Source organism: Lynx canadensis, chromosome C1, assembly GCF_007474595.2.
Source record: "Lynx canadensis isolate LIC74 chromosome C1, mLynCan4.pri.v2, whole genome shotgun sequence".
In the NCBI taxonomy this organism is placed as follows: domain Eukaryota; kingdom Metazoa; phylum Chordata; class Mammalia; order Carnivora; family Felidae; genus Lynx; species Lynx canadensis.
Window position 1 is genome coordinate 188,448,950 of NC_044310.1, and position 27,959 is coordinate 188,476,908.

At 37.3% G+C, this 27,959-nt stretch overlaps 2 protein-coding genes across 4 annotated transcripts in view; one reads left to right on the top strand and one right to left on the bottom strand.

The window, feature by feature from the left end:
* Positions 1 to 223: 223 nt before the first annotated feature.
* Positions 224 to 27,613, bottom strand: WDR12 (WD repeat domain 12). Of its 2 annotated transcripts, XM_030323618.2 has the most exons (14): positions 27,202 to 27,613; positions 26,534 to 26,647; positions 23,054 to 23,148; positions 19,419 to 19,513; positions 18,218 to 18,324; positions 17,015 to 17,130; positions 16,422 to 16,576; positions 14,653 to 14,698; positions 12,380 to 12,465; positions 6,492 to 6,632; positions 6,285 to 6,390; positions 5,988 to 6,120; positions 3,851 to 3,923; positions 2,296 to 2,877 (listed from the first exon to the last, which is right to left on the bottom strand). In XM_030323618.2, the coding sequence occupies exons 2-14, from the start codon at positions 26,572 to 26,574 to the stop codon at positions 2,800 to 2,802; spliced, it is 1,272 nt and encodes a 423-aa protein (XP_030179478.1). In that variant the 5' UTR covers positions 26,575 to 26,647; positions 27,202 to 27,613; the 3' UTR covers positions 2,296 to 2,799. The 2 variants fall into 2 exon arrangements, with proteins under 2 accessions (XP_032450352.1, XP_030179478.1); XM_032594461.1 differs by lacking the exon at positions 27,202 to 27,613 and having other exon boundaries at positions 224 to 2,877; positions 26,534 to 26,799.
* The window catches only part of CARF (calcium responsive transcription factor), a 58,093-nt gene continuing 57,491 nt past the window's right edge, over positions 27,358 to 27,959 (top strand). For both annotated transcript variants that reach the window (XM_030323603.1, XM_032594460.1), the window contains exon 1: positions 27,358 to 27,407. The gene's annotated coding sequence lies outside the window, so the exon portion shown is untranslated. The remainder of the gene's footprint in view (positions 27,408 to 27,959) is intronic.

Genomic DNA, 27,959 nt, shown 5'->3' on the forward strand with positions numbered 1-27,959 from the left:
AAAAGTCAGACGCTTAACCAACTAAGCCACCCAAGTGCCCTTGTTGTAACTAATCCTTAAATGAGTATTTCCATGCAAGAGTGTTATCTTTTTGGAGGTAGTGTCCATGTCTTACACATTTTTCGTTCTTCCCCCCTTTTCTCCATTCCCAAAGAAACCCTGGTACATGTTAGAAGTTCAGGCATTTTCCTTGAACTAACAATTAGGTATACTTTGAGTCTAATTTTTAGTTTTAGGAAGTTTATTGTTAAACAGAAAGAAAGGAATTTCTTAAAACTTTGTTTGATGAGGTTTAAGAGCAAGCATCAACCTGTTTATGGACCTCATTACTATGGCAACAAAGCATAAATAATCCTTTATAGTGCATGTACTGAGCACTGCACTATCTCATTCCTAACTTCACCCAGCACTAGGAAAGCAGCAACACTCATTTTCCAAGAGAACCTTAGGTGCATTTAAGTGCATGTAAAGCCCTTGTCTCTGGTAGAACTAAAATAGAGGAAAATGGACCATTGAAAAGGAGTCTCCTACTTTCGAGTTAGGGATAGGAGAGCAATATATTGTAAGCACTCAGTCTTCTAGGCTTCTGTTAGCCTCTCATGTTTTTCCTGTTTGAGGAGTAAGATCTAACCGCCTGAGTTATACACGGAGAGAAATTTGAGTTTCACTAATGTTATGCCCGTCCTAAGGGAGAGTGCCTGAACCATGAATGCATCCTGCCTTGGAATCAGGGTCGGTTCTAAAAATTTAATTTATAGGCCTCTTTACCTTTATTTCAACCACTTTTTATATGCAGACTACAACTGAAAAGCCCAGATTGGGGAAGTTAAGAAAGACATTTAAATAACTCTGTCCTTGGGGCGCCTGGGTGGCGCAGTCGGTTAAGCGTCCGACTTCAGCCAGGTCACGATCTTGCGGTCCGTGAGTTCGAGCCCCGCGTCAGGCTCTGGGCTGATGGCTCAGAGCCTGGAGCCTGTTTCCGATTCTGTGTCTCTCTCTCTCTCTGCCCCTCCCCCATTCATGCTCTGTCTCTCTCTGTCCCAAAAATAAATAAACGTTGAAAAAAAAAATTTTAAATAACTCTGTCCTTGGCTCATTCAGAGACCATCCAAAACAAGAATAAAAATTCTTCTTTATCCTGTAAAAGTTTGATTTCGAGACAGTACAGATATCATGAAATTTATACCAGTCTGCACTAAATGAGAAAAACAGTCTGCATTTTCTGGCTAACTTTATTCAGTTTTTTAACATTAAAATATACTTCCTTTAAATGATGTAACAACTATAGCTCTAGCTCTTGTGAAATGAGAACCATGTCCTAGGGGTAGAGGGAGTCTGGGTCTCTAATGAGTGTAGAACAAAACCACTCTCCCAGCCCTGGAATGCCTCTGGATTTCAACTTATGAGAGAACTAAACTCCTAACTGGTTTAATCCACTGTTAATTTTGTTCTCAACTGCAGCCAAGTATTATTTCCTGGACCCCTGTAATAGGAACATTTTCTGAGACACACTGCGTTACAGTCTTGTGAGGAGACCAAACTTATTTTCCATATATTACTTAGAGGCTGAAGCGCTCTGCTTGAGGAATAACAATCCATTAAAGATGGAAATCATACTTTAAGAAGATATTTACCTTAAATATTTGGTATATAATAAATGCATTAAGATAAATGCTAATGATATAAAATTTATAGAATGTTTATTATCTAATACTGACTGAAAAGTTTTGTTTACAAATTCTATTCTTATCTGCATACCAGGATAAGATAGGGAGAAAGATTCCTGGTTACCATGAAATTTGTATGTATGCAAATGCTGTCAATATCTTAAAAAAATTTTAATATCTTAAAAATTTTCAATATCTTAAAAAAATTTTTTTTAATGTCTACTCATTTTTGAGAGACAGACAGAGCACGAGCAGGGGAGGGGCTGAGAGAGAGGGAGACACAGAATCTGAAGCAGCCTCCAGGCTCTGAGCTGTCAGCACAGAGCCCAAAATGGGGCTCAAACTCATGAACCATGAGATTATGACGTGAGCCGAAGTCAGACGCTTAACTGACTGAGCCACCCAGACACCTCTGTATGTAATTTCTAAAGAATTGTGACGTACCTTTTTTTTTTTTAATTTAAAGTAGGCTCCATGCCCAACACAGGGCTCGAACTCATGACCCTGAGATCAAGACTCTGGTATCAAGAGTCACACACCCTACTGACCAAGCCAGCCAGGAGCCCCAGGATTCTAACATATCCTTAATACAAAGCACTTCACTTAAAATACTCCAGCAAACTCTTAATTGGCAGCAGGATCTATATGTTTTAATGTTGAATGCCCACAAAATCTTATGATAGGTTAGATATCACTTATTTTACCCAAAGTGTTATTTCTAATTTTTTATAATAGAATTTATTAGTTTTCTTAAGATACTTTTCTTAAACTGCTAACATAGGAATACTTAAGTGTCCCCATCAGAAATAAAAATCTGGACAATTACTTTAAATATATGCTTTTACAGCATTTCAAAAACAAATCTTAATTCAAACCAATACCTCTAAAAGGAAATAAAAAATTCAGTTTAGTTTCAAGAGTTTGCATATGGCTGAGAAGGCAGGTCACTTTTACATTTTAACAACACACACTACTATATAATAAATACAAAATAAAGAAATAGTGATAGTTATCATCAAGGATGAAACTATAAACTTTAAGAGACTGCTTTCTGAACCGTCACTGATGCAATCTGAGGATTCTCTATTTCATTTACAGACACAATCTCTGTAGTCAAATCTATCATTCACTTTCAAGCCCCAACATGAGAAGTGGTAGGTGAATATCTATAGGAATACAATTTATTGTCTGCTCCTCCACTCAGAAGTAACTGCGTAAAGGGAGAGAAAAAAAAAAGCACAAACATATAAGTAAATATAATTATTTCATATGATAGTTAAACACAGTTAAATACCGATGATTCTGATTTACAGAAGGACTTAATGGATAAGCAATTAACTCTCATTGAGAGTTCATACTTAAATGGACCCATTACATCAGTTTTCACTACCATATTATAATACACTATATTAAAACCATAAGAGACTCTAAAAAACTGAGAATAAACTAAGGGTTGATAGGGGGTGGGAGGGAGGGGAAAGTGGGTGATCGGCACTGAGGAGGGCACCTGTTGGGATGAGCACTGGGTGATGTATGGAAACCAATTTGACAATAAATTTCATATTAAAAAAAAAAAACTTTAAAAATGATCACTTGAATTTGGTTGGGGTGTGATACACTATTACTGTACTTTCCAAGAAACATTTAAGAAATATAATAAAATTTAAAAGTTTGAGGGAAGATATAGTTTACCTATTTAAGAAAATTAAGTTGTATAGAAAAGTATATTAACTATTTGCAGGTAAATGGACATTACAAATTATTCAAGTAGCTCTAGGATCTGTATTTGGAAAGAATTCTTAGGCAATAAGAGCTAATATTTATACGTAAAAATAAGTAAATTGTAATCCTTTAAGCAGACTTTATGGTCTAGACTTATTCTATAAGATTTTTTGTAAGTAGAAAATACTTAGATCCAGTAAGTCTGAAGGAGCAAGTTTATGGAGTTAAAGCAGTTCATTACAATACCAGAGAAAGAAAGTGCTTAAAACTTTCCAATTTTACTACTCCTAACAGTAAAGGACAAATATGTTTCTTCTTTGAATGAGATGTGAGATTTTATGAATATTAAGGGGAACTTAGAATACAGAATTATAATTATCAGATATATTGAAAGTAGTAACTCTCTAAATATAAGCACCAGATTTATTCTTTTTTCCTTTCACCAAATAACAAATTCTTACCCCTGTGTCTGTCCAGTCTACACTCAGAACTTTGTCTTCATGAGCAGCCAGATCATAGAGAGGAGCCTTACAACTGAAAGATCAAAGTATTACCATGTTATATGCAATTCAAAGTATTAAAAAACATACATGACTAATCACATATAATTTTCTGAAAACTTTACCGACTTTACCATCCTTGCCCCAATAACCAGTTAATCTTAAAAATCCTGAGTATTTACTTGACTGGCTCTGTTGATTTTCCCCTATCGTTAGCAGAATACAGAGATTTATTGCAATAAATATTCAAGAAAAATGCTATTTATTTATAAATATTTATTCATAATTAGGCCCATTTTCATATTCCTTGACTATTTTCCTTTTACCCTCAAATCACGACTTTATACATCCTTTGTCCATCCATATGTATGCTGATAACTCTCAAATTTGTATCTTTAGCCCAAACTTCTCCCCTGATTTTGATATGTATATCCAATTGCCTGACATGTGGTTATCCCATGGGCACTACAAATTTATTTATTTAAAAAAAATTTTTTTTAATGTTTATTATTTTTGAGACAGGAGCCTGAGCAGGGGAGGGAGTGAGAGAGAGTGAGGGAGACACAGAATCTGAAACAGGCTCCAGGCTCTGAGCTTTCAGCACAGAGCCTGATGTGGGGCTTGAACCCATGATCCGTGAGATCATGACCTGAGCTGAAGTCAGACACTTAACCGATTGAGCCACCCAGGCGCCCCCGGCACTACGAATTTAAAATAACCAAAACAAAACTCTTGATCTTCCCTCATAAACCTGTTTCTTTTACTCTTTCCATCACAGTAAGTTGTACCACTAATGGCCTGATTGCGCAGGCAGAAAATATGGCCATTATTCCTTGATTCCTATCTCTATATTCCATCCATAAGCCAATTCTGCTAAAGAGCAGTCTTCAAAATATACCTAGAATCCAACCTAGGAACTCTCTGCTTCCATTCTTCCCACCCTATTTAGAACCCACAAATCCTTCCCCATAACATTTAGAATGGAACCCAAATTTCTTAGCTTGGCCCCTAAGGTCTTGCTCAGTATACTACTACCTGTCTCATGTCCTGCCATTCTTCTCCTCGCTTACTCCACTCCATCAACACTGACCCTTTGGTATTTTATCAACATGCCAAGATTTTCCCTACCTTATCTGCTATTCTCTCTACCATGATTTGTGCATGGCTGATACCTTCCCATGTTCAATTCACTATTATAAAATCACCTTCAAGAATAGCCCACCCCTAAAGAGGCATCCCTCTACTCTGCTTTACTTTCTTCATAGCACTGCTATCAGAAACTATATAATTGCTATATCAAGTATCCAACTAAATGTAAATAACCTTCTAGGTATTAACAAATCATGCCTCATAAGGTAGTATCAGGATGTTAAAATGCAGATTTCGGTAAACAAAGAACAGGTATTTGATTAATGCCTCTCCATTCTACCTGTAAAAATACGTAAATACACTGTGTATGCATTTCACTGGGGACACTCATATATACTAGTAACAAAAAACTTTAGTATCTAGTTATCTTTTAAAGTATGTATTTCTATGGGGCCTGGGTGGCACAGTTGGTTAGGCACCCGACTTCAGGTCACGATCTCAGTTTGTGAATTGGAGCCTTGCGTTGGGCTCTGTGCTGACAGCTAGGAGCCTGAAGCCTGCTTCCAATTCTGTGTCTCCCTCTCTCTGCCCCTCCTCTGCCCACGCTCTCTCTCTCTCTCAAAAATAAATATTTAAAAAAAATTTTAATATGTATTTTTATTTTTCTATTAATATATAATTTATTATTTGTGCCATTTATTATAGATTATATTTATTATATAGATTATAGTGCCATTTATTTAGAGACCATTGCCTTCTACTTTTATAATATCACATTTATATTAAGGTTCAATATAAATTTTTTCAGAATGCAAAAAATAACCTATCAACATGAACCAAATTCCTTTGCTCCTGGCTTTTCTTTTTGACACCAATATTTATATCAGGTCATAATCAAAACTTTTTTTACTCTTCTGCTTTTGGATAATCTTTTCAGCATTCATTTCATTTTCTCTGTATATAATAGTTATTTCAAGTATCTTCTTTGTAGATCATAAATAGGATTTACCTTCTTGTATCCCACAGTTTCACAATGTTATCTAAAGAACCTGAAATCAGCTGCTGCTCATGGGTAGGAGACCACTTTAATGATGTGACCCAGCCTGTATGTGAGGTTAGGGACAGCGACACCAAAGAACCATCTGAACAAAATTTAAAAAATAATAATTATTGAATTTTAGAAGAGAAATAGGAGAACCAAAAACAATATTTGTAGAAAATTATCTTTTTTTATACACATTTCTAGTGATAGGAGAAACTGATGTTATTTACCCATATTTCTCCTCTAGGATTTTACACACCTCACCTTTAGTTCGGGGATCCCACAGCCTGATATGCCTATCTGTACTTCCAGACGCTAGACGTTTACAAAGCGGAGAATAGGAGATACAATTAAACACTCTATTTCCTGTCTGAAAAACAAGGAGGAAAGAACATTTAAATAGTGAGCCAGAAATAACCATCTCTAGAAGCTCAGAGTTAACCACAGAGTCACTGGATTTTGAAGTCTTACCAAAGTTGACTTAAGACTGCCAGACTCAACATCCCACACTCTAATTGTGTGGTCCCAAGATGCACTGCAGATTTCTTCAGCATCTGACCACAGAACCGATGAAATTGCTTCTTTGTGCCCAGAGAGGGTCACTATGGGAGTCTAGAAATGAAAAGATACACAAAGGAAAGGCATTTTTAGTTTAGAGTAATTCCAACAGTAATAGTATTTACTTCTGAAGCCCATACAGCAGATGCTTTAGCTTTTATATCTTGCCTTATTTCTTCTTTACAACAATCATCCAAAACATATATCTGATTTGATTCCATAAATGAAGACAGGGAAAGTGAGAAAGATAACTTGCTCAAGGTCATACAGTTTATACATGGCAGACTGAAGTTTGAACCCAAATATTACTTAAAGCTTTGTAGTCTTTTCTCTACATCCTACTGCTTTTCCATCTGTTCTACTTTTTATTTTGAGAAGTATTAATATTAACACTAACTTAACTCTTTCATATATACATGTTACATGTAGAAGTTAGTTGAAAAAGATCTGGGGTCAAAGAGATCTAGGTTTGAGGCAAGGTGCTGCCATTTTCTTCCTAACTCTTCCAGGTAAAAGTATCTCAATAGATTACTCTCACCATTTCCTCAGCATCTTCTAAGTTATATTGTCCAATCTTTAAATAATGCCCATGGTCCATTTATTAATACTACAAAATCTCTAATGTTTTTTCTCAATTAAAATCCCCAAACTAGGTGTAATATCTATCTTAAAGAACAAGTGAAACAGAGAAAGAGTTCTGAAATGGAAGACAGTTAATCTACATTTGTAACTGCTATATTTAACTTCCTTAAATATCATTACCTCATCTGTAATGTGAGTGGCTTATATTAGATCAGATATCAGCAAAGTTTCTCGGTAAAGGTTCAGAAAGTTAAGTATTTTAGCCTTCTAACGTCTGTTGTATACTCTTGTTTTTAAAACCACCTAAAATCGTAAAAATCATTCTTAGCTCTCTGTAATACAAAAATAGGTCACAGCCAAATCAGCTGTTAGGCTATACTTTGCCAACTCCTATACCAAATGATCCCTAAGTCCAATCTTCTAGCTCTAGAATTTTCCTGAGAGAAGTAAAGAAGCGTAATAGAGGAATGAGGAACAGAACGACCTCGGTTGTGATCCAAAGCAAAATAAAAAGGTAAGAAAGATAATCCAGCAGAGACACTGGGATAGAAAACAGCAAGGTAGCGGTGCCTGGATGGCTTAGTCAGTTAAGCGTCCGACTTCAGGTCATGATCTCACCACTTGTGAGTTCTAGCCCTGCGCTGGGCTCTGTGCTGACAGCTGAGCCTAGAGCCTGCTTTAAATTGTGTCTGTCTTTCTCTGCGCCTCCCCTGCTCACACTCTGTCTTTCTCTCTCTCAAAAATAAATAAACATTAGGGGTGCCTGGGTGGCTCAATAGGTTAAGTGTCCAACTTTTGCTCAGGTCATGATCTCATGTTCGTGTGTTCGAGCCCCACATCAGGCTCTGTGCTGACAGCTCAGGGCCTGGGGCCTGCTTCCGATTCTGTGTCTCGCTCCTTCTCTTGCACTGTCTCTTTCTCTCTCAAAAATAAACATTAAAAAAAATTAAAAATAAACAAACATTAAAAAAATTAAAGAAAGAAAACAGCAAGGTAAAAACAAATGGGCAACACGAGTTTTAGGGAATGATAAACTGTTCTCTACCTTGATGATGCAGTGGTTACATAGTCTATGCATTTATCAAAACTCAAAAGTTATACACCAAGAATACAAAATCAATGTACAGAAATCTGTTACATTTTTATACACCAATAATGAAGCAGTAGAAAAAGAAATCAAGGAATTGATCCCATTTACAATTGCATGAAAACAGTAAGATACACAGGAATAAACCTAACCAAAGAGGTAAAAGATGTGTACTCTGATAACTATGGAACACTTACAAAAGAAATTAAAGGGGACACAAAGAAATGGAAAAGCATCCCAAGTTCACGGATCAGAAGGACATTGTTAAAATGTGTATACTACCCAAGCAATCTACACATTTAACGCAATCTCTATCAAAACACCACTAGTATTTTTCACAGAGGTAAAACAAATAATCCTAAAATTCGTGCGGAACCACAAAGATCCTGAATAGCCAAAGCAATCCTGAAAAAGAAAAGCAAAGCGGGAGGCATCACAATTCTTGTATTTCAAGCTATACTACAAAGGTGCAGTCCTTAAGACATTATAGTACTGGCACAAAAACAAACACATAGATCAATGGAAGAGATTAGAAAACCCAGAAATGGACCCACAACTATATGTTCAACTAATCTTCGACAAAGCAGGAAAGAACATCTATCCAATGGAAAAAAAAGTCTCTTCAACAAATGGTTTTGGGAAAATTGGACAGCAACATGAAGAATGAAACTAGACTACTTTCTTATACCATACACACAAATAAACTCAAACTGGATGAAAGACCTAAATGTGAGACAGGAAACCATCAAAATTCTAGAGATCACAGGCAGCAACCTCTTTGACCTTGGCCTCAGCAGCTTCTTACTAGACACATCACCAGAGGCAAGGGAAACAAAAGCAAAAATGAACTACTGGGACTTCATCAAGATAAAAAGCTTCTGCACAGCAAAGGAAACAATCAGCAAAACTAAAAGGCAACCTTTGGAATGGGAAGAGATATCTGCAAATGACATTATCTGATAAAGGATTAGTATCCAAAATCTAGAAAGAACCTATCAAACTCAACATCCAAAAAACAATAATCCGGTGAAGAAATGGGCAGAAGATATGAATAGACACTCTTCCAAAGAAGACATCCAGATGGCAAACAGACACATGAAAAGATGCTCAATATCACTCATCATCTGGGAAATACAAATTAAAACTACAATGAGATACCACCTCACACCTGTCAGAATGGCTAAAATTAACAACTCAGGAAACAACAGGTGTTGGTGACGATTCGAAGAAAAGGGAACACTTTTGCAATGCTGGTGGGAACACAAATTGGTGCAGCCACTCTGAAGAACAGTATGGAGGTTCCTCAGAAAGTTAAAAATACAACTACCTTATGATCCAGTAATTGCACTAATAGGTATTTACCCAAAAGATACAAAAACACATGCAACCTGATGTTTATAGCAGCATTATCAACAACAGCCAAACTACAGAAAGAACCCAAGTGTCCATCAACAGATGAATGGATAAAGAAGATATGGGGTGTGTGTGTGTGTATGTGGATGAACATAGGGGAAGGATAAAAATAAGAGAGGGAGACAAACCATAAGAGACTCTTAACTACAGAAACAAACAGGGTTGCTGGAAGGGAGGTGAGCAGGGTGATGGGTTAACAAGGAGGGCACTTGTCTTGAGCACTGGGTGTTGTATGTAAGTGATGAATCACTAAACTCTACTCCTAAAACCAATATTACACTATATATTAACCAACCAGAATTTGAATAAAAAATAAAAATAAAAAATAAAGGGTCAGCACTTAAATTACACTATGTAGCACCAGAAATCGACAAAATGATACACACTTTTTAATAGTAACTAAATGTAAACATAAATTATGTGTTAAATAAAATCAGTTATGGCATTAAAAATTTGACCATATTGAGTGCTGGTAAGGATGTAGAGTAACTTTGATTCTTTTTATACTTTCAGTGGAAGTATAAACTCATATAACCATTTTGGAAAACTTTTTGCCAGTATCTAACATTTGAAAAACTCAACCTGTGCATATCCTGAGACCCAGCAATTCTAGTTTTGCAATTCTACATATGCAAAAATTACTGTATTAAGTACACCAAAAGAAAAGTAAAATGACTAAAAAAATTTTTTTAATGTTTATTAATTTTTTTTGATAGAGACAAAGCACCAGTGGGGGAGGGGCAGAGAGAAAAGGAGACAGAATCCCAACCACGTTCCAGGCTCCAGGCTCCAAGATATCAGCAGAGTCCAACTTGGCACTTGAACCCACAAACTGTGAGATCATGACCTTAGCCTAAGTTGGCACCCCTAAAATAACTTCTTTTAATGTTTATTTTTGAGAAAGAAAGAGCACGTGCATGGGGGGGAAGGGCAGAGAGAGAGAAAGAGAGAGAGAGAGAGAGAGAGAGAGAGAGAGAGAGAGAACACGCCAAGCAGGCTCCACACTGTCAGTGCAGAGCCCAACGTGGGGCTTGAACTCATGAACCATGAGATCATGACCTGAGCCAAAATCAAATCACTTAACTGACTGAGCCACCCAGGCACCCCAAGTATAGGAGCTTTCTTAGCAACGTTATTTATGGTAGCCAAAACTGGAATCAACTTAAATGTCCATCAAAAGAAGAATGGATAGGGGCGGCCTATCCATTGGATTAAGCATCCAACTCAGGTCATGATCTCATAGTTCCTGAGTTCGAGCCTCGCATCAGGTTCTGTGCTGACTGCATGGAGCCTGCTTGGAATTCTCTCTCCTCTCTGCCCCTATCCAACTCATGCTCTCGCTTTCTCTCTCTCAAAATAAATAAATAAACTTAAAAAAAAAAGAATGGATAAATTCTGATATAGTCAATGCAAGAGGATGCTATACATTAATGAAAAGAACTATTACGTGCAGCAACATAAAGCGAATCTCACAGATTATCACCTGAAGTTTAAAAATTAATGTAAGGTGACACAAGACAGAACAGTGATCACCTTTATGGGCTACCAATTGCAAAGCAGACCAGAGGGAATCTTGTAGGGTGTTGGTAATTCTCTATGCTTTATTTGGGTTGTGATTACTCGAGTGTATGTTTCTTAAACTTCACTGTACACTTAACTGTACGTATGTCAAACTTTAATTGAAAGAAAGGAAAAAAAGCTACCTTCTGAGGGATTAACTTCTCTAATTCAAGAAATCTTTTTCTACTCAGATATTCTTTAAAGGTTGACCAGAGATATGCATCAGTAAATTACCACTTATCCAATTGGTGAGGCATTTAGAGCTTTAACTTAAGACTAAGTGATAAGGAAATTAAGTAGCTGCCAGATCATTCCTCTTGCAATTCAGCAGTCCATGTTTAAATGTACTAAGAAATCATAAACCACTTCTTTCAGTTGGAACTGGTTAAGTGCTATTTTTTATTACATTTTATGTGACTCTGATTAATCATTTTATGATCATACTTTATTCCTCCTTTTCAACCGTTTTTATAAAATATTTTGTTATTTGTAACTACAAGAAATAATGTGTAAATGTGTTTTACTGTACATTCATTACAGCTGTGAGAAAATGAATGGAAAACATGTCTTCCTAAACCTGATTCAGTATTGTCCTTCTCATTTTGCGTATTAACTTGGGTCAGATCATATTATGACAAATATTTTCCTAACAAAACAGAACAAATAAGAATATGGGTGAACTTTCTTACTTTAATCTAACTGGACTAATAGCTAAATGACAGAATCAAACTCAAATTAATTTTGACTTTCTATTGATTTAGGAGATATAATTAGCATTCCTAGTAAGAATTATATTCTCAGTGTATGAAACAATATCATTAAACAATCGAGGTATTAAAATGTTTCACTTAATTTGGATTCAAGCTTTAACAATTAAAAGATTCTACTAAAAACTGCATCATGGGATCAAATATAATAGCTAAATAATCAACCTACCAATCTGTAAGCCTGGCTAAATACCACTACATTCAAAGACTCAGATAAATGTAGCATACTACAGTATTTGTAATAAAAATTTACCAATCTACTATAAGAAAGCCTAATTATGGTTGACAAAGCAACGCAAGAAAAAGGGAAATTTAAATAGAAAAGATTAAATTGTCATACATTTGTCAGTACAGACCTCAGCTAAATATAGTAAGTTCTCAAAAATACTTACCCTGGTCAGCCCCAACTGCTCTGTTTTCTGTTTCTTTCTTGGTCGATTTGTGGATTCCTCCATTTCATCTTCTTCATCTGTAGGAACTGTATCACAGAGAATTAGATTTGATGTTTTAAAAATTTAGGGTAAATATTAATTGCAAACAGTTTTAAAAGAATTCTTACATTTCTGGGTATATGTTTTCTTAACTGGTTAGGGAATAAATATTCCTCCTTATTTTGGTTAAAGAAATTTACATATAAAAACAATACCTAGATTATTAGTCTTCCAAAAGGAGAAAGCAAAAAATAGAGTACATTAAAATCCTAAAGCCTAACCAGTTTGATATCTTGCTATGTCTTTAAGATCATTATGAATATTCATCACTTTACCATATCTATGAAAAATTGCTTACTATTAGTTATAGGAGAGTTCTTTTTTTTTTTTAAACACTTTTTTAATGTTTTTATTTATTTTTGAGATGGAGAGAGACAGAGCATGAGCAGGGGAGGGGCAGAGAGAGAAGGAGACACAGAATCCAAAGCAGGCTCCAGGCTCTGAGCAGTCAGCACAGAGCCCAACGCGGGGCTCGAACTCACAGACTGTGAGATCATGACCTGAGCTGAAGTCAGATGCGTAACCCATGGAGCCACCCAGGCGCCCCAGGAGAGTTCTGAACACCTTGTATTTTTATTATGACGAATGGAATAACAACAGGGTGCCTGGGTGGCTCAGTTAGTTAAACATACAACTCTTGGTTTTGTCTCAGTCGTGATCACATGGTTTGTGAGATCAAGCCCGTGTTGGGCTCTGTACTGACAGCAAGAAGCCTGCTTGGGATTCTCACTCTCTCACTCCCTTTGCCCCTCCCCCGCACACATGCAGGCACATGCACACTCTCTCTCAAAATAAATAAATGAACATTAAAGAAAAGAAGGGAATGACAGGTAAACAAACACATTACATGGAGATACAATCCAGTTATGCTTATTCTTCTTGACTATTTCACTTTTATAACAATGAATTAAAAGTATTTCAGATTACAAAATATTCCACAAAAGGAAAATTATCCAAACAACTTTCTGCCTCAAACCTGTTTGCTTTAAGCATTACTGAGAAATCTACTGAAATTATCTACTGACTTATCTTTAAGTCTACTTATCTTTAATCTACTGACTTATCTTTATTTCCTACTACTGACACTGTTTAAGCTTTTCTTGATCCCCCAATTCTACTTTGTGAACTGTAGTTAGGATATTATACTATAATAAAGCAATTCCCTCAGAAGTAATAGGGATTCTGCTCTATTTACCTAGGCAATCTGTGGGTCTTCCCCCTCTTTTCTCCTCACTACTCTCAAAGCACCTTCCTTTAAGAGTCCTCCTTCCTCCAACTCTTCCTCCAAATTATCCCTTCTATGTTTTCAAAGTAAAAAAATTAAGTTTGGCAAAACTACACCGCAAAAAAAATTTAAAGGGGCACCGGGTGGCTCAGTTGGTTAAGCATCCAACTCTTGGTTTCAGCTCAGGTCATGATCTCTGTTTCGTGAGTTCAAGCCCCCTATTGGGCTCTGCACTGGCATCGTGGAGCCTGATTGGGATTCTCTCTCTCCTTCTCTCTGCCCCTTCCCTTCTCTTCCCCCTCTCTCTGCCCCTTCCCTACTCACACTGTGTCTATCTTTCTCAACAGAAATAAACTTATTTTTTTAAGTAAATTAGCTTAACTATGAAGTTTCTCTTTTTCATTTTTTTTAAAGTTTATTTATTGAGAGAGAGAGCATGGGCAAGGGACAGGCAGAGAGAGAGGGAAAGAGAATCCCAAGCAGGCTCCGCGCTATCAGCACAGAGCACGACATGGAGCTTGATCTCACAAACTAGGAGATCATGACCTAAGCTAAAACCAAGAGTCGGATGCTTAACCAGCTGAGCCACCCAAGCATCTCTTAACTAAAATTTCTCTAACAGTGGAGTGTTATCAAAGTGACTCAAGCTATTTTTGCTTATTTCCAGGTTCCTGAATAAGAGAACTCTGAGAACTAAGCAGTTATGTCCCATTGCACCAATCATGTTGTTGAGTTACATGCAGCAATTCAGTCACATGGTTCAATAAATAAGGGGGTAATAGAAACACATTTTGAAACACAAAGCATACTAATTTTTCTCGATATGTTCCTTTATTTGTATCCTAAAAAGCTCTGATTTATTTTTATGGATCAAAATGGGGGTTAAAAAGTCTTCTTTCACTGGAATTCTTGGAACATTTTTAGTAAGTCAAAATAAACTAATATTTACCTGTAGACCAGATCTTTAGCATCTTGTCCCAGGAGCCACTGCAAAACTAAAAACATACATGAAGAGAAAGAGTATATAATATAACCTATCATATTATTTGCCTTGATTTTTCTATTTATAACTTAAAACCTTTACTTTGCTCTGAAATCCTTTACTACTATTGTACCATCTGCATAGCTTTCTTAGTCTCCTGGAAGTTGTATCCACAATCTCATGACAACTGAAGGCATTGCCATTCTTACATGGCCCTGTGCCCTGGCTTTGGTTGCATAGATCGAGGTAGGTAACTGATCTACAGAGTACCAATAAGTCTCTCCCTCCTTCAGGACCTTTTTATGAAAGCCTATGTTCCAGAGAGTTGAAGTTCATCTTCTCCAGGAACTGATGGTAAAGGGTGTGAAACCTAGGAATACTGAAAGCCAGGTTTTATTGTCATGTGGAAAAAAGCCAGTTTGGGGGCACCTGGGTGGCTCAGTCGGTTAAGCATCTGACTTCGGCTTAGGTCATGAGCTCATGGTTCCTGGGTTGAAGCCCCATTTCAGGCTCTGTGCTGAGAGCTCAGGGCCCGGAGCCTCCTTCAGATTCTGTGCCTCCCTTTCTGTGCCCCTCTCCTGCTCATGCTGTCTCTCTCTCTCAAAAATAAACATTAAAAAAAATTTTTTTTAAAGAAAAAGCCATTTTGAAGTGAAAGAGAAGAAGTCAACTTAGGGAGATGAGCGAGGAAGGGAGAGGAATGTGCTGGCCACATTCAAGCTCAACTCCATTGGTTCCTAAGACTCAAATGCATCCTCACCCAGTTAGTGATGTGATTGTTTATTCCTTCCTGGATCTCACAAACTTTTTTTTTTTCATTTTTTAAAAAATGTTTATTCATGGTTCAGAGAGAGAGAGAGAGAGACAGAGTGCAAGCAGGGGAGGGGCAGAGAGAGAAGGAGACACAGAATCCGAAACCGGCTCCAGGCTCTGAGCTGTCAGCACAGAGCCCAACACGGCGCGCGAACCCACGAACTGTGAGATCATGACCTGAGCCGAAGTCCGACGTTCAACCGAGTCACCCAGGCACACCTGGATCTCACAATCTTTTCAGCTGAAAAAAGTTCAAGATGAGTTTCTATCTCTTATAGCAAAAGGTAGAGTACAGTAAATTCATTTAAGTTTGGACTCAACAACAGGTAAACCTTCTTTATGGCTCTATATGAATAATCATAAATCTTTACCTTTGAATGCATCAAGGGTCCTCTAATATGCTAATTGGCAAAGAAATGCTGAAGAAATACTCTTAAACCCAACACAACTCAATGTGGTTTAGGAAACTTTCAAACAGCAAGAGAATTTATAACTCCTCATATGTCAATAGTGTTGTACTCAGGTTTTTTTCTTTTTTTACCATTTTGTCACGATAAGAGTAAATCAGCAATAATAGTAAAACAACCTCTATTAACACAAACCTTGAGTATGCTAAGGTTTAGATGATCAACTCGATTTTTTCAATTGATGAAAGCACTGAGTAGCTAGAAGACTGAAAATGTCAATCACTATGATTAAAGTTAAACTGCTGGTTTACCTGATTTCTTAGAATTTCTGCAGTAACCAGAAAAACCCAGACTGAGGAAGTGAATTATCTCTCATTGAAAGAGTATTTACTTTGGGTTTGAAATCATATTCTTTAATTACCAACTGTTATGATTGTAGGACAATGAAGAAAAAATTGTTTGCGTAAGAAGCTCAAATTCTAATTGAACAGTACTAGTAACACACTAGCTGCTTACTTTAGTTCCTGTGCTATCAACAGCTATAGAATCCACACTTCCAGCATGACCTCTGCAGCAGTGCAGGGCTTTCACTTTGTTTCTCTCTACATTCCACTCCCATAAGAGAATAGTCTGATCCATAGAGGCACTCAATAGTAGGCAAGACAAACTGTCTGAAGAAAGGAGAACACAAGAACAAATTAGCACAAAAATTTTAAATACATTAAGTTCTAAAACTGAAGAACTGATTTTTTTGTTGTTGAAAGACATTAAGAAGATAAAAGAGCTATATGCCAGCTTTGAAAAAGAAGTAACTTACAGTATAAAAGGATGATCCTTCAAAAATGCTATAAAACATGAGTTTAACACAATATTAACTTGAAAGTGCACATTATCTGCTATGATTTTAAAAATGTATGGATTGAATTCTACCACTTATGGATTTTCTTACATAATCTTTTTCTTCCTCAACACTGTATTTTTGAAAGACCTCACAATAACCAAGGCACATGGCACTTCCTACCCCATCCCCATTGTGCCCCAGCACTGAAAATGGCTTATTTCCGGTTCCCTGTTCAGGATTACTTTCCATTCAGGCAGAGAGTCCTAACCTTTTTTCACCCAGGCCACATCTTTTACAACATCTGTGTGTCCCACAATTGTCATTATTGACTTTCCTTCCAAGGACCAGATCCTCGAAGTCTTATCATAAGAACCAGTCAAGATCCTATGAAAAGAAAAAAACCCTTATGAAATCAAAAAGCAGCCTTTTCAAATCCTGAAATCAATTATATTTCTTTTTTAGTGTTCATTTTTATTTTTGAGAGAGAGAGAGAGAGAGAGAGAGCGAGCATGAGGGGAGGAAGGGTAGAGAGAAAAGTAGACACAGAATCTGAAGCAGACTCCAGGCTCTGAGCTGTCAACACAGAGCAGGATGCAGGGCTCGAACTCACGAACTGTGAGATCATGCCCTGAGCCGAAGTCAGACACTCAACTGACTGAGGCACCCAGGTGCCCCAATTATATTTCTAAGGCAATTAAATAAACCTTGAGATTATACTTTAAAAAGGTTTTTAATATGAAGACTAAGATTTTAAAAGACATTAGATCATTTCTTACCTGTGACTTTTTCTGACCTCCTAAAAATAAAAACATAAGTAAAAAGCCCTAGACTTCATTTTAATTACTATTGTAAACACTACAACTCAGGGAAATTGCTTGTAAAGCCTAACTGCCCTTTGTACTTAACCACTGAAAATCATTCAACAGAAAAACAATAAAACCATCTAAGATAAAAGTAAAACCAGTAAAAACATCACTTGTGTAACAACTCCAGGAAGATATTCTTTTAAAAATGTAAGCTTGTACTATGATCCAGTCTCAAGATGCTTTTCAACAAGGCCACTGAGGGTTTGTTCTGAGCCATCCATACCTTCTCAGATCCAGTCTGCCCTTTTTAGCCCTATACCATGATCTGCATCTTCATGGTAGTAAGCCAGGAGATCTGTGGTTATAAGAGGGTTTTTTTCCCCTCTATGGAACAAATTATATCTTTGGTCTTATAAGCAACACACAAAAATAAAATATTCTAAGACACTTGACTTATTCATGTATAGACAAATGTCACTCCAACATCTCGGGAAGGAAAAGATATGCTTCTTCTTGAATAAATTGAATGTAAAGATCTTGGGCATGGACACTGATACATATATCACAAAATTACTTTTACAAATAACACAGAATCAATCAGAGAAAAATATTCACATAGTGCAATTAAAAAGACTGATGGAAGTGGCATAATAAAATGGCAATACCATTCTTCTGCCCCTCTGACTGAACTGATCCAATCATCATGGAACAAGCATTGTTCTGGCTGAGGTGCAGTGTACTTCTCCACATATTCTAGTTCCACAACCTCTTCCTAGTGACAGAGAAAAACCAGAAATCAATCAGGCAGTAGTTCCAAAGTAGTATACTACAAACACAAAGGACCCCTTGTTTATTACGTCTCTTTCATGTAAGTCCCCTTCATAACCCAGAAATTTGGAGCCATGCAAAAGGCGAAAAACTTTATCTGACCTAACAGTGTGCAAACAGTAATATTAACGAATATTAACAACCTTGGAAAATTTATGCTGAAAGGGGGGTAGGGGGATATAAGAAACTTTAAAAAATAAAATTATAAAAGCATTCTACTTAATGAGGGTGATAACAGTCCTGGATACGGATAGTCGTGATAGATACATAATATTGTGAATATACTTAATGCCACTGAATTACACACTTAAAAATGATTAAAATGATAAATTTTATGCATATTTCATAATTCTAAAACTTGTCAAAAAATTATAAAAGCAATTACAAATTACATTTTAAATTATAAAAGCAGTATCAAGGAACTTTGAAAATTAGAGGAAGGGGGAACCGCTATAAACTACAATTGTCTAACCCAAAAGTTTTTATACGTGCACAATCATTTTGTGTATCTTTTTTTTTAAGGTTTTTTTTTTTTTTTTTTGAGAGAGAGAGAGGTGGGGAGAGAGAGCGCACGCGCATGCATGAGTGGGGTTGGAGCAGAGAGAGGGAGACACAGAATCCAACGCAGGCTCCAGGCCGTCAGCACAGAGCCCGATGTGGGGCTTGAACTCACGGACACCGAGATCATGACCTGAGCCGAAGTTGGACGCTCAACCGACTGAGCCACCCAGGCACCCCTCATTTTATACATCATTATTGGTAATAAACATGTATTTGGTATTCCCTTTCTTGATAATTCTTCCACAAATATGAAGGTTTTTTTTTTATATTCATTCATCTACATTTCTTGAGTAAAACATTCTCAGAAGAGGGGATTTCAAAATTGAATATACAAACACTGAAGTTCAAATTTCTAGAAAAAAAATACTAATAAAAAAAAAATCTTGGTTGCTAAAGATTCAGTCTGATTCTAAATGTTTTCCTACATTACCTGAGAACACCTTACATAAAACAGAGCAGGTAAACATTTGAACTTACCGATGAGATGTTTTCCAGTTCCATGTGTTTGAGTAAGGGCATTCGCAGAAACTGGCCCTTGATGAGGAAATCAAACTCCACATGTTTGTGTAACTCTAAAGAAAATGCGTAATAAAATGATCGTTCTTAGAACCTGAAGTGACATTGGCAGAGGTATATGAGAAACCCCAAAACAAACAGGTATTTATTATTCCAGTATGGCCTCTGAGTTTCTCCAGAATTTCTTCATGCCATAATCAGGCCATGTATTCTATCCCAGTACACTGTGATTTTCAGGAACAGATGACTTTGTTCTGTTGGTGCAATTTTTTACTATTGTTGTTTCTATTATTTCTATTTAAAATTTATTTACTGTTATTTATTTCTATTTAAAAAAATGTTATTTCTACTTAAAAAAACTTTTGGGGCACCCAGGTGGCTCAGTCAGTTGAGCGTCCAACTTCGGCTCAGGTCATAATCTCACAGTTTGTGAGTTCGAGCCTCACGTCGGGCTCTGTGCTGACAGCTCAGAGCCTGGAGCCTGCTTCAGATTCTGTGTCTCCCTCTCTCTCTGCCCCATCCCCACTCATGCTCTGTCTCTCTCTGTCTTAAAAATAAATTTAAAAAAAAATTAAAAAAAAAAAAAACTTTTTATTCTATGGAAAATTCCAAATATATATAAAAGTAGAAATAACATTATGAATTCCCATCACATACTTTGATAATTATCAACTCACTGACAATCATCTATACACCTCTCTCCACTCCTCTGCTGGTTTATTTAATTTTTTTTTTTTAATTTTTTTTTCAACGTTTATTTATTTTGGGGACAGAGAGAGGCAGAGCATGAACGGGGGAGGGGCAGAGAGAGAGGGAGACACAGAATTGGAAACAGGCTCCAGGCTCTGAGCCATCAGCCCAGAGCCTGACGCGGGGCTCGAACTCACGGACCGCGAGATCGTGACCTGGCTGAAGTCGGACGCTTAACTGACTGCGCCACCCAGGCGCCCCTCTGCTGGTTTATTTTAAATCAAACCTTAGAAATGCTATCATTTTTATCTGTAAATGCTTTAATATGTATCTCTAAAATAAAAGGACCTAAAGTGATATTAAAAAATTTAATCATTATTGCTTTTAATATCAAATAGCCAATGTTCATGTTTCCTTCTCTTTACAGTGAGCTTTTTATTTTTATTTTGTTTTAGGTGTATTTATTTATTCAAGTCATTTCTGTACCCAATGTGGGGCTCAAACTCATGACCTAGAGAGGAAGAGTTGCATGCTCTTCTGACTGAGCCAGAGAAGTGACCTACAGTGAGCTTTTCAGAATCAGCATCCCAAGTCCACATATTATATCTGATTAATATGTTTTATTTAATCTTTAAGAGTTCCCCCTCCTTTTTTCCCCGGTCATTTATTTGTTAAAGAAACTGGGGGGGCACCTGGGTGGCTCAGCTGGTTAAGCATCTGACTTCGGCTCAGGTCATGATCTCACGGCTTGTTGAGCTCGAGTCCCATGTCAGGTTCTGTGCTGACCACTCAAAGCCTGGAGCCTGTTTTGGATTCCATCTCCCTGTCTCTCTACCCCTCCCCTGCTCAGTCTCTGTCTCTCAAAAGTAAATAAACGTTAAAAAAAATTTTTTTTAACAAAAAAAAGAAATTAGGTCATCTGTCTTCTAGTATTTCTTACATTCTGGTTGATTACATCTCCACGGTGTCCTATAAGATGTTCCTCTACCACCTACACATCCTATACACCAGGCAGACCTAAACAACTGATTAGACTTCAGGTTAGCTTTGTTTTTCTGGCAAGAATATTTATACATAGTATTATGTGTTTCCTATTGCATCACATCAGAAAATGCATTGTGTTGTTGTAGGTCTTTCTATGATGTGATAATCTACATCTGGACTCTGATATTGTCAGCCTGGTCCCATCCATCCTAATATTCTCCGTCAGCCTTTCAACACGTAATAAATAGTTTTAGTAGCTACTGATAATCACTACTTAAACACATTATTTCATCTGGAGTTACAAAATGCTAAAAATTATTCATTCTTTCTGCATTTATTAGCTGAAAGAAGAATTCTCTCATTGGATTATTTGGATTGTTGCCTTTTAAAAATCTGAAATCTGAATCATTTGCATCTTCAACTCAAGAGCAATCAATGACTTATTTGATTATTCAAAAAGAAACCAACATTCAATCTACAACTTTAGAAAAATATACAACTCTCTGGGTAACAACAAACATCCACACACTGGTATTACAAATATTCTATGACAAGAATAATTCTTATTCTAGTTCAAAGACTTTTTCAGCAAGAATATATGGCAGTGTTGTAATTCAGAAGTAAATATTTATCAGAATCTTTATACACCAACTGGATGAAGTAGATAAAGACAAGGACCTATGGGAAGTGTTATGTGAATATCTCTCAATCAAGAACAATAGCTTCAATAGCTTGCTAGTAATGAAAAGACCGCAGACTCTGCCCCCTCCCACCAAAAACAAAAACAAAAACAAAAAACTGTTCATAAACACCATCTCAGGGGTGTTTGGCTGGCTCATCTGGAAGATCATGAGATTTCTTCTTGGGGTCATGAGTTCAAGCCACAAATTGGATACAGAGATTACCAAAAAAAAAAACAAAAAAAAAAAACCTCAAACTTAAAAAAAAAAGTTATAGGATTATTAGAAGACAGAGAAGAGGAATATATTAGGCATTAGTTTCTAACTCTCAACTCCTCATTCCTCCAACTAGGGTAGAATCAACAGAAACATCTGGGTAAAAATGTTTGTTTCTAAATGGTGACTTCATTGACAAATTATATTTTTAAAGATCATGCTTCATGTTATTTTCAACCTTTCATGTTTAAATCTTCTATTTTATGTATGGTTCCCTTACTTTTCAATATACATTTGATTATAGATAATTTCAAACATATGCAACAGTGAAGAATAATATAGTAAACTTTCACATACCTATCACCCAGTTTTAACAATTATCAACTCCTGGCCAATCTTCTTTCATCAATATTTTTGCATACCTTGTTCATATGAATTTTATGGGCTAATAATTTATTTTCATACAACAGCATGTTTAACATTTATATCTCTTAAATGTTTTACTTGATACCCTTGCATGTTTATAAAATTTTACCATTAATTTTTCAATGAATTCTAAATACTTAAAAAAATACTGGTATTAGTATTGGCATCTATTATTACACAAAATACTCAAATAGTGACAATGTCATTTTGCTTTGTAGGATTGTAGCAACTGGGGCTCAAGCACCTAGATGCTTGTTCTATGCTTACCAATTCCAGATCTCCCTAGGAAAACCACAGTGTCATAACTATTACAACAAAATCGTATTCCTAAATGCCAATCACCTTATATCCATATTACCTTTAAAGCAGATTAAACTGAAATAAATAAGAAAGAATTTTTCCTGAGAACTTGTATTTCAAAGCATTTAAAAAAGTATCACGTAGCAGGGAAACTCATAATTTATAAATTTTACCATTACAAAATGCATACAGTATTTTAAAATAAGGCTTAAAAAAAGGAAACAAAATAAAATGTGATATATTTTAGTGTAGTTAGTGGCAATGCACCCTCTTCTAATTTCTCAGACCATGTATACCTACCATTTTTGGCCTCCAGCAATTTATTGATGATGTTACTAAGGTCAGCAATTTCAGAGGCTGCAGGAATTGAGAAGGGAACATCATCTACCACATATCTATAAAAAGGAAATGATATGTCAAAGTCAAGTCTATGGATTATTTTAACAAATGTGCATTTATTCATTCAGCAAATATTTACTGGGTATCTAATACATGCCAGACATTTTGCTACATGGGGTTACAAATGAAGCGACCCGGGTTCCCCTAGTTCGTCTTTATAATTTCTATGTCTTTATTGATATTTTGCTCATGTATTATTTTCCTGGTTTCCTCTTATTCTTTGTCCACGGTTTTCTTTAGCTCTTTGAGCATATTTAGGAGTATGTTGGGCTAGTTGACCTGTCCTGCAAGAAATGGTAAAAAGAATTCTTCAGGCTGAAATGAACAGACATAGACAGTAACTAAAAGCCATATGAAGCAGTATAAAACTCCAATACAGTTAACTACTGGGGTGTCTGGGTGGCTCATTCGGTTAAGCATCAAACTTCAGCTCATGTCATGGTCTCGTGGTTTGTGAGTTCAAACCCTGCATCGGGCTCTGTGCCGACAGCTCAGAGCCTGGAGCCTGCTTTGGATTCGGTGTCTCCCTCTCTCTCCACCCCTCCCCTGCTTGTGCTCTCTGCCTCTCTCTCTCTCTCAACGTTAAGTAAACATCAAAAAAAAAATTTTTTTTAATGCTTATTTTTGGGAGTGCACAAGTGGGGGAGGAGCAGAGAGAGGGGGACAGAGGACCTGAAGCAGACTCTGCGCTGACACGCTGACAGCAGTGAGCCTGATGTGGGGCTCGAACTCACGAACCACAAGATGATGACCTGAGCTGAAGTCTGCTCAATCGACTAAGCCACCCAGGCACCTCCCCCCCCCAAAATTTTTTAATTGTCAAAAAGTTAAATATGAAATTATTTTTCATATTTATCTAAGTATATACCCAAGTATATACCCAAGAGAAATGAAAATACATGTCCACACAAAAACTTACACACAAAAGTTCCCATCAGCACTCCTTGTAACAGCCAAAAGGTGGAAACAATCCAAATGTCCATCAACTTAAAAATTGCAAACAAAATTTGGTATGTGGTATATCCATACAATGGAATATTATTTGGCCCTAAAAAGGAATGAAGTACTGGTACACATTACAGTGTGAATGGACCTTATAAACATCATTCTAAGTAAGTGAAAGAAGCCACTCACAAAAGACCAGATACTATAAAATTCCCTTTATACGAATTGTCCAAAACAGACAAATCCACAGAGATAGAAAGTAGATTAGTGGCTGCCTACGGCTGTAGTTGAAAGGATTAGGGGGTAATACCTAAAGGGTGATAAAAAATGTTCTAAAATTGTACTGATGGTTGTTCAATTTTGCAAATATACTCAAAACCACTGAAATGGAGATTTTAAAGTATGAATTCTGCTCTAAGTGAATTATATCTCAATAAAGTTGTTACCACAAAAAAAAAGTCTAAAGCATGAATTAAGGCTGTAGTTGTGGGGAATGGAAGTTTCAAAGATGTTAAGATAGAATCTACGGCTCATCAAGACACGGTATAATAAATCTCTTTTTACTACAATGGGGTAGGGTTAGGGAAGGGGGCTTCAGATCTTGTTAAAACGTACATTGTAAAACAGTAGGTCTGAGGTGGAATCTGAGATTCTGCTTTTTCTAAAACCTCCCAAGTGATGTTGATGCTGCTAATCTTCAAACTATACTTTGGGTAGTGAGACTACAGCTCTATTTATATGTATCATGCTTTAAAAAAATGTAAATAGTAATTTAGGATTTCCAAAAGATAACAAAACCTAGAATTAAAGTTTTCGGTTTTTCCTTTCACCTACTATTTGGTCAGTAAAATGAGAGGGTGGGGGGAGTAGCATAATTCACATACATGCATATATGTAAATTACATACATATATGTGAAAAAATTATCCCCCTCTCCATTTTACTTACCAGAACATATAATGTATAAGAAGCAAGAACTTAATTTTTAGGTTTTGTTAACTTTTTGAAGAATTTAAACACACACATACATATATGTTTATCTATCTATCTCAGGGTTAAAACACAATGGTCTATTATTTCTTAAAACTTCATGTGAATCACCAATTATCGCAATTAAAAACTTCAATTAGAAGAAATACTGTGGTCATGCTATTGCACCACATTCCTTGAGAAATATGCAGACCAAGTATATATACTCATGTGCATTGATAATACAATTTATCTATACCGTAAGGAAGAATACAAGAGTGAATATGATTTACTAGGTCAACTCATACAGCTCCAACACATAATTTTAATTGAAGTGGGAGTTATCTAGCTTACAACTGGCGATAGCTTGTTAATACAACAAATATTCACTATTTATCATCAGTATGAGAAGAACTTGACAAACATTTGTTGATTCCGTCAATCCAAGAAGAGTAATACAGTCCCTACCATCAAGAGACTTACAATATAGCTGAAAAGACACTAAGAAAAGTTAGTAGTGTAATGTACACCACAAGACTGAATACAATTAGATTTCAAACAAATGCTACTGACCTGGGGACCACTGGTAAAAATGTTCACATATACATACACACATGTATATACATACACACATACAGACCTACACACACACGCATACATGTGTAAGTATGTATATGAATATACAAACCTGTAACTGAAAGAACTTCACACTATTACCAAAAATTAGTTCTATTGGGGTGCCTGGGTGGCTCGCCTGGTTAACCGTAGGACTCTTGATTTCTGCTCAGGTCATGATCTCATGGTTCCTGAGATCTAGCCCCTATTGGGCTTTGCACTGACAACATGGAGCCTGCTTGGGATTTTCTCTCTCTCTCTCTCTCTCTCTCTCTCTCTCTCTCTCAAAATACATACATACATACATACATTCATACATAAATCTCTCAAAATAAATAAACAAACAGACATTTAAAAAAAAAGTTCTACCAACCCCCATTCAGAGCTCCACTTTCTAGCCTGGTTTAGAAAAGCACTGTCTATTATCTACCTAAAAAAATAATAGTAATAAACTTGTGTTTTGAGAAATGGTGAAACATCCCTAGCAGGCAGCCTGTAAGGACTCGGTCCATTTTTCATTCTTAAAATCACATGTGCTTCATTCAGGAATCAAAGGTGAAGCCCCTCAAAGCCCTCTACAGTCACAATTCAAATTATATACAGCCTTAGAAGCCAGGCAAAAAGGATCGGTGATATCAGATGTAGATCCCTGAGAAATCCCGGCAAGGTATCGCTTCCGCTTAATCGGAAAACGCGCTCAAGCCAAGAGTAAAGCCAAACAAACAAAATAGGAGTTGGGGGAGGAATTGTGGGCAAAGACAACCGAGGCTCCACAAAGTCATACAGAAGGAGTTCTTGGAAAAGATCCCAGGGAGGCGAGAGGAAGAGAGGAAAGAAAAGGACGCTTACTTACTTCTTATTGTCAGTGAAGAAGCGTGCCTGGAGCTGAGCCATGGCGAGTATACACAAGACTTGTCTACCGAAACGAAAGGGGGTAATAGACAACAGGCGCTCTGGTCTTTTAAGACTACAAAAAGAGGTAACTCAAAATTAGCTTGCATAGGTACGCAAGAAGCTGCCGTGTTCCGGGCTTCGGTTTTCTTTCCTCCGGCCTCCTCAGCAACCACGAGGTTGCTCACACACCGAGACCCAGCCCACAAACATCAACTACCTATTCCTAGATACAGGAATCATCGATAGTAAAGCATGTCTTAAAGACGGGGTGTCCCTAATTTTTTTAAATTTTTTAAAAAATATTTAGAACTGTTATCGATTAAGAAGATACAGAAAAGGCCCAATTTAAACTGCTGCTCTATCTTTTTAATTGTAAGACGCTGTCTTCAGACCGGATACTTCAAACACAACTCCTAGACACTACCATTCCCAGAAAGCAGCGCTTCTCAGACGCAGTAACCTGGGAATGGTAGTCTTTTTTTGCCATGCTGTCCTCAAGATAAATTTTATCCGTATTAAACCTTCCCAACCGCAGCCAGATATCTATTGTATTAACTCTGCCTTCAGCTTTAATTTGCTAAGGACTTTTTGGCTTTATTTTCTTATGCACACTCCCAATCACTATACCGAGTCTTTCGGAGTACTCCGGCCTCCGGCTTCAGGCTCTAGATCCAGTGAGAGTAGGAATACGCGTGCGGAAAGCGAATCAAAAGACAAACGGCCGACGGTGGCCGACTGTGCTCTTGTCTCATAGTACCACGCTGCGCGTTCTCAGAAGGATGCGCCTGCGCATTGTGCTGGTCTCCATGGCAGGGCCTCGGAGCCAAGACGAGGTTGAGTAGACTCGTTTTGAATTTTCTCCCCTCTGCTCCTGCACTTTGTGGACTTCCCTCCTCGCCCTGTAGGGCTCTCGGAGGCGGCGGGACTAAGGGAGTCGGAGGTTTGGCCGAGCTGTCTGCGCCCACCGACCGGACGCTGCCTCCCAACCCCCATTTCTTTCCTCCTGCCTCTTCCTCCCGTCACCTCCTGACCCTCCTGCTCTCTGAGCAACCGCCGGTCCCCGCCCCCAACCGGGCCCGGGTGGTGCCTTCCGCGCCCCGCCTCGGGGCCTTTTCGGGGTCCCACACAATGAGGCCTACTACCCCTCTCCCAGGACTGCTCTCGCGGGCCTCGGGAAAGCAGGCTGGAGAAGGTGGAGGTTAGGTGTCTGGAGGAGGGTTGCTGAGCTTCAGGACGCGCCACCGTCGCGGAGAAGTATCCAGACGCCTGGGCGGGAGCGCCCGGTGTGTGGTCCTTTTAGCAGCCACGAGCTCCAATTTTTAGGTTTTTTGTTTTTGGTTTTTTGGTTCTTTTTGTTTTCCCTTTATGAGCCCCATTTTATCTTC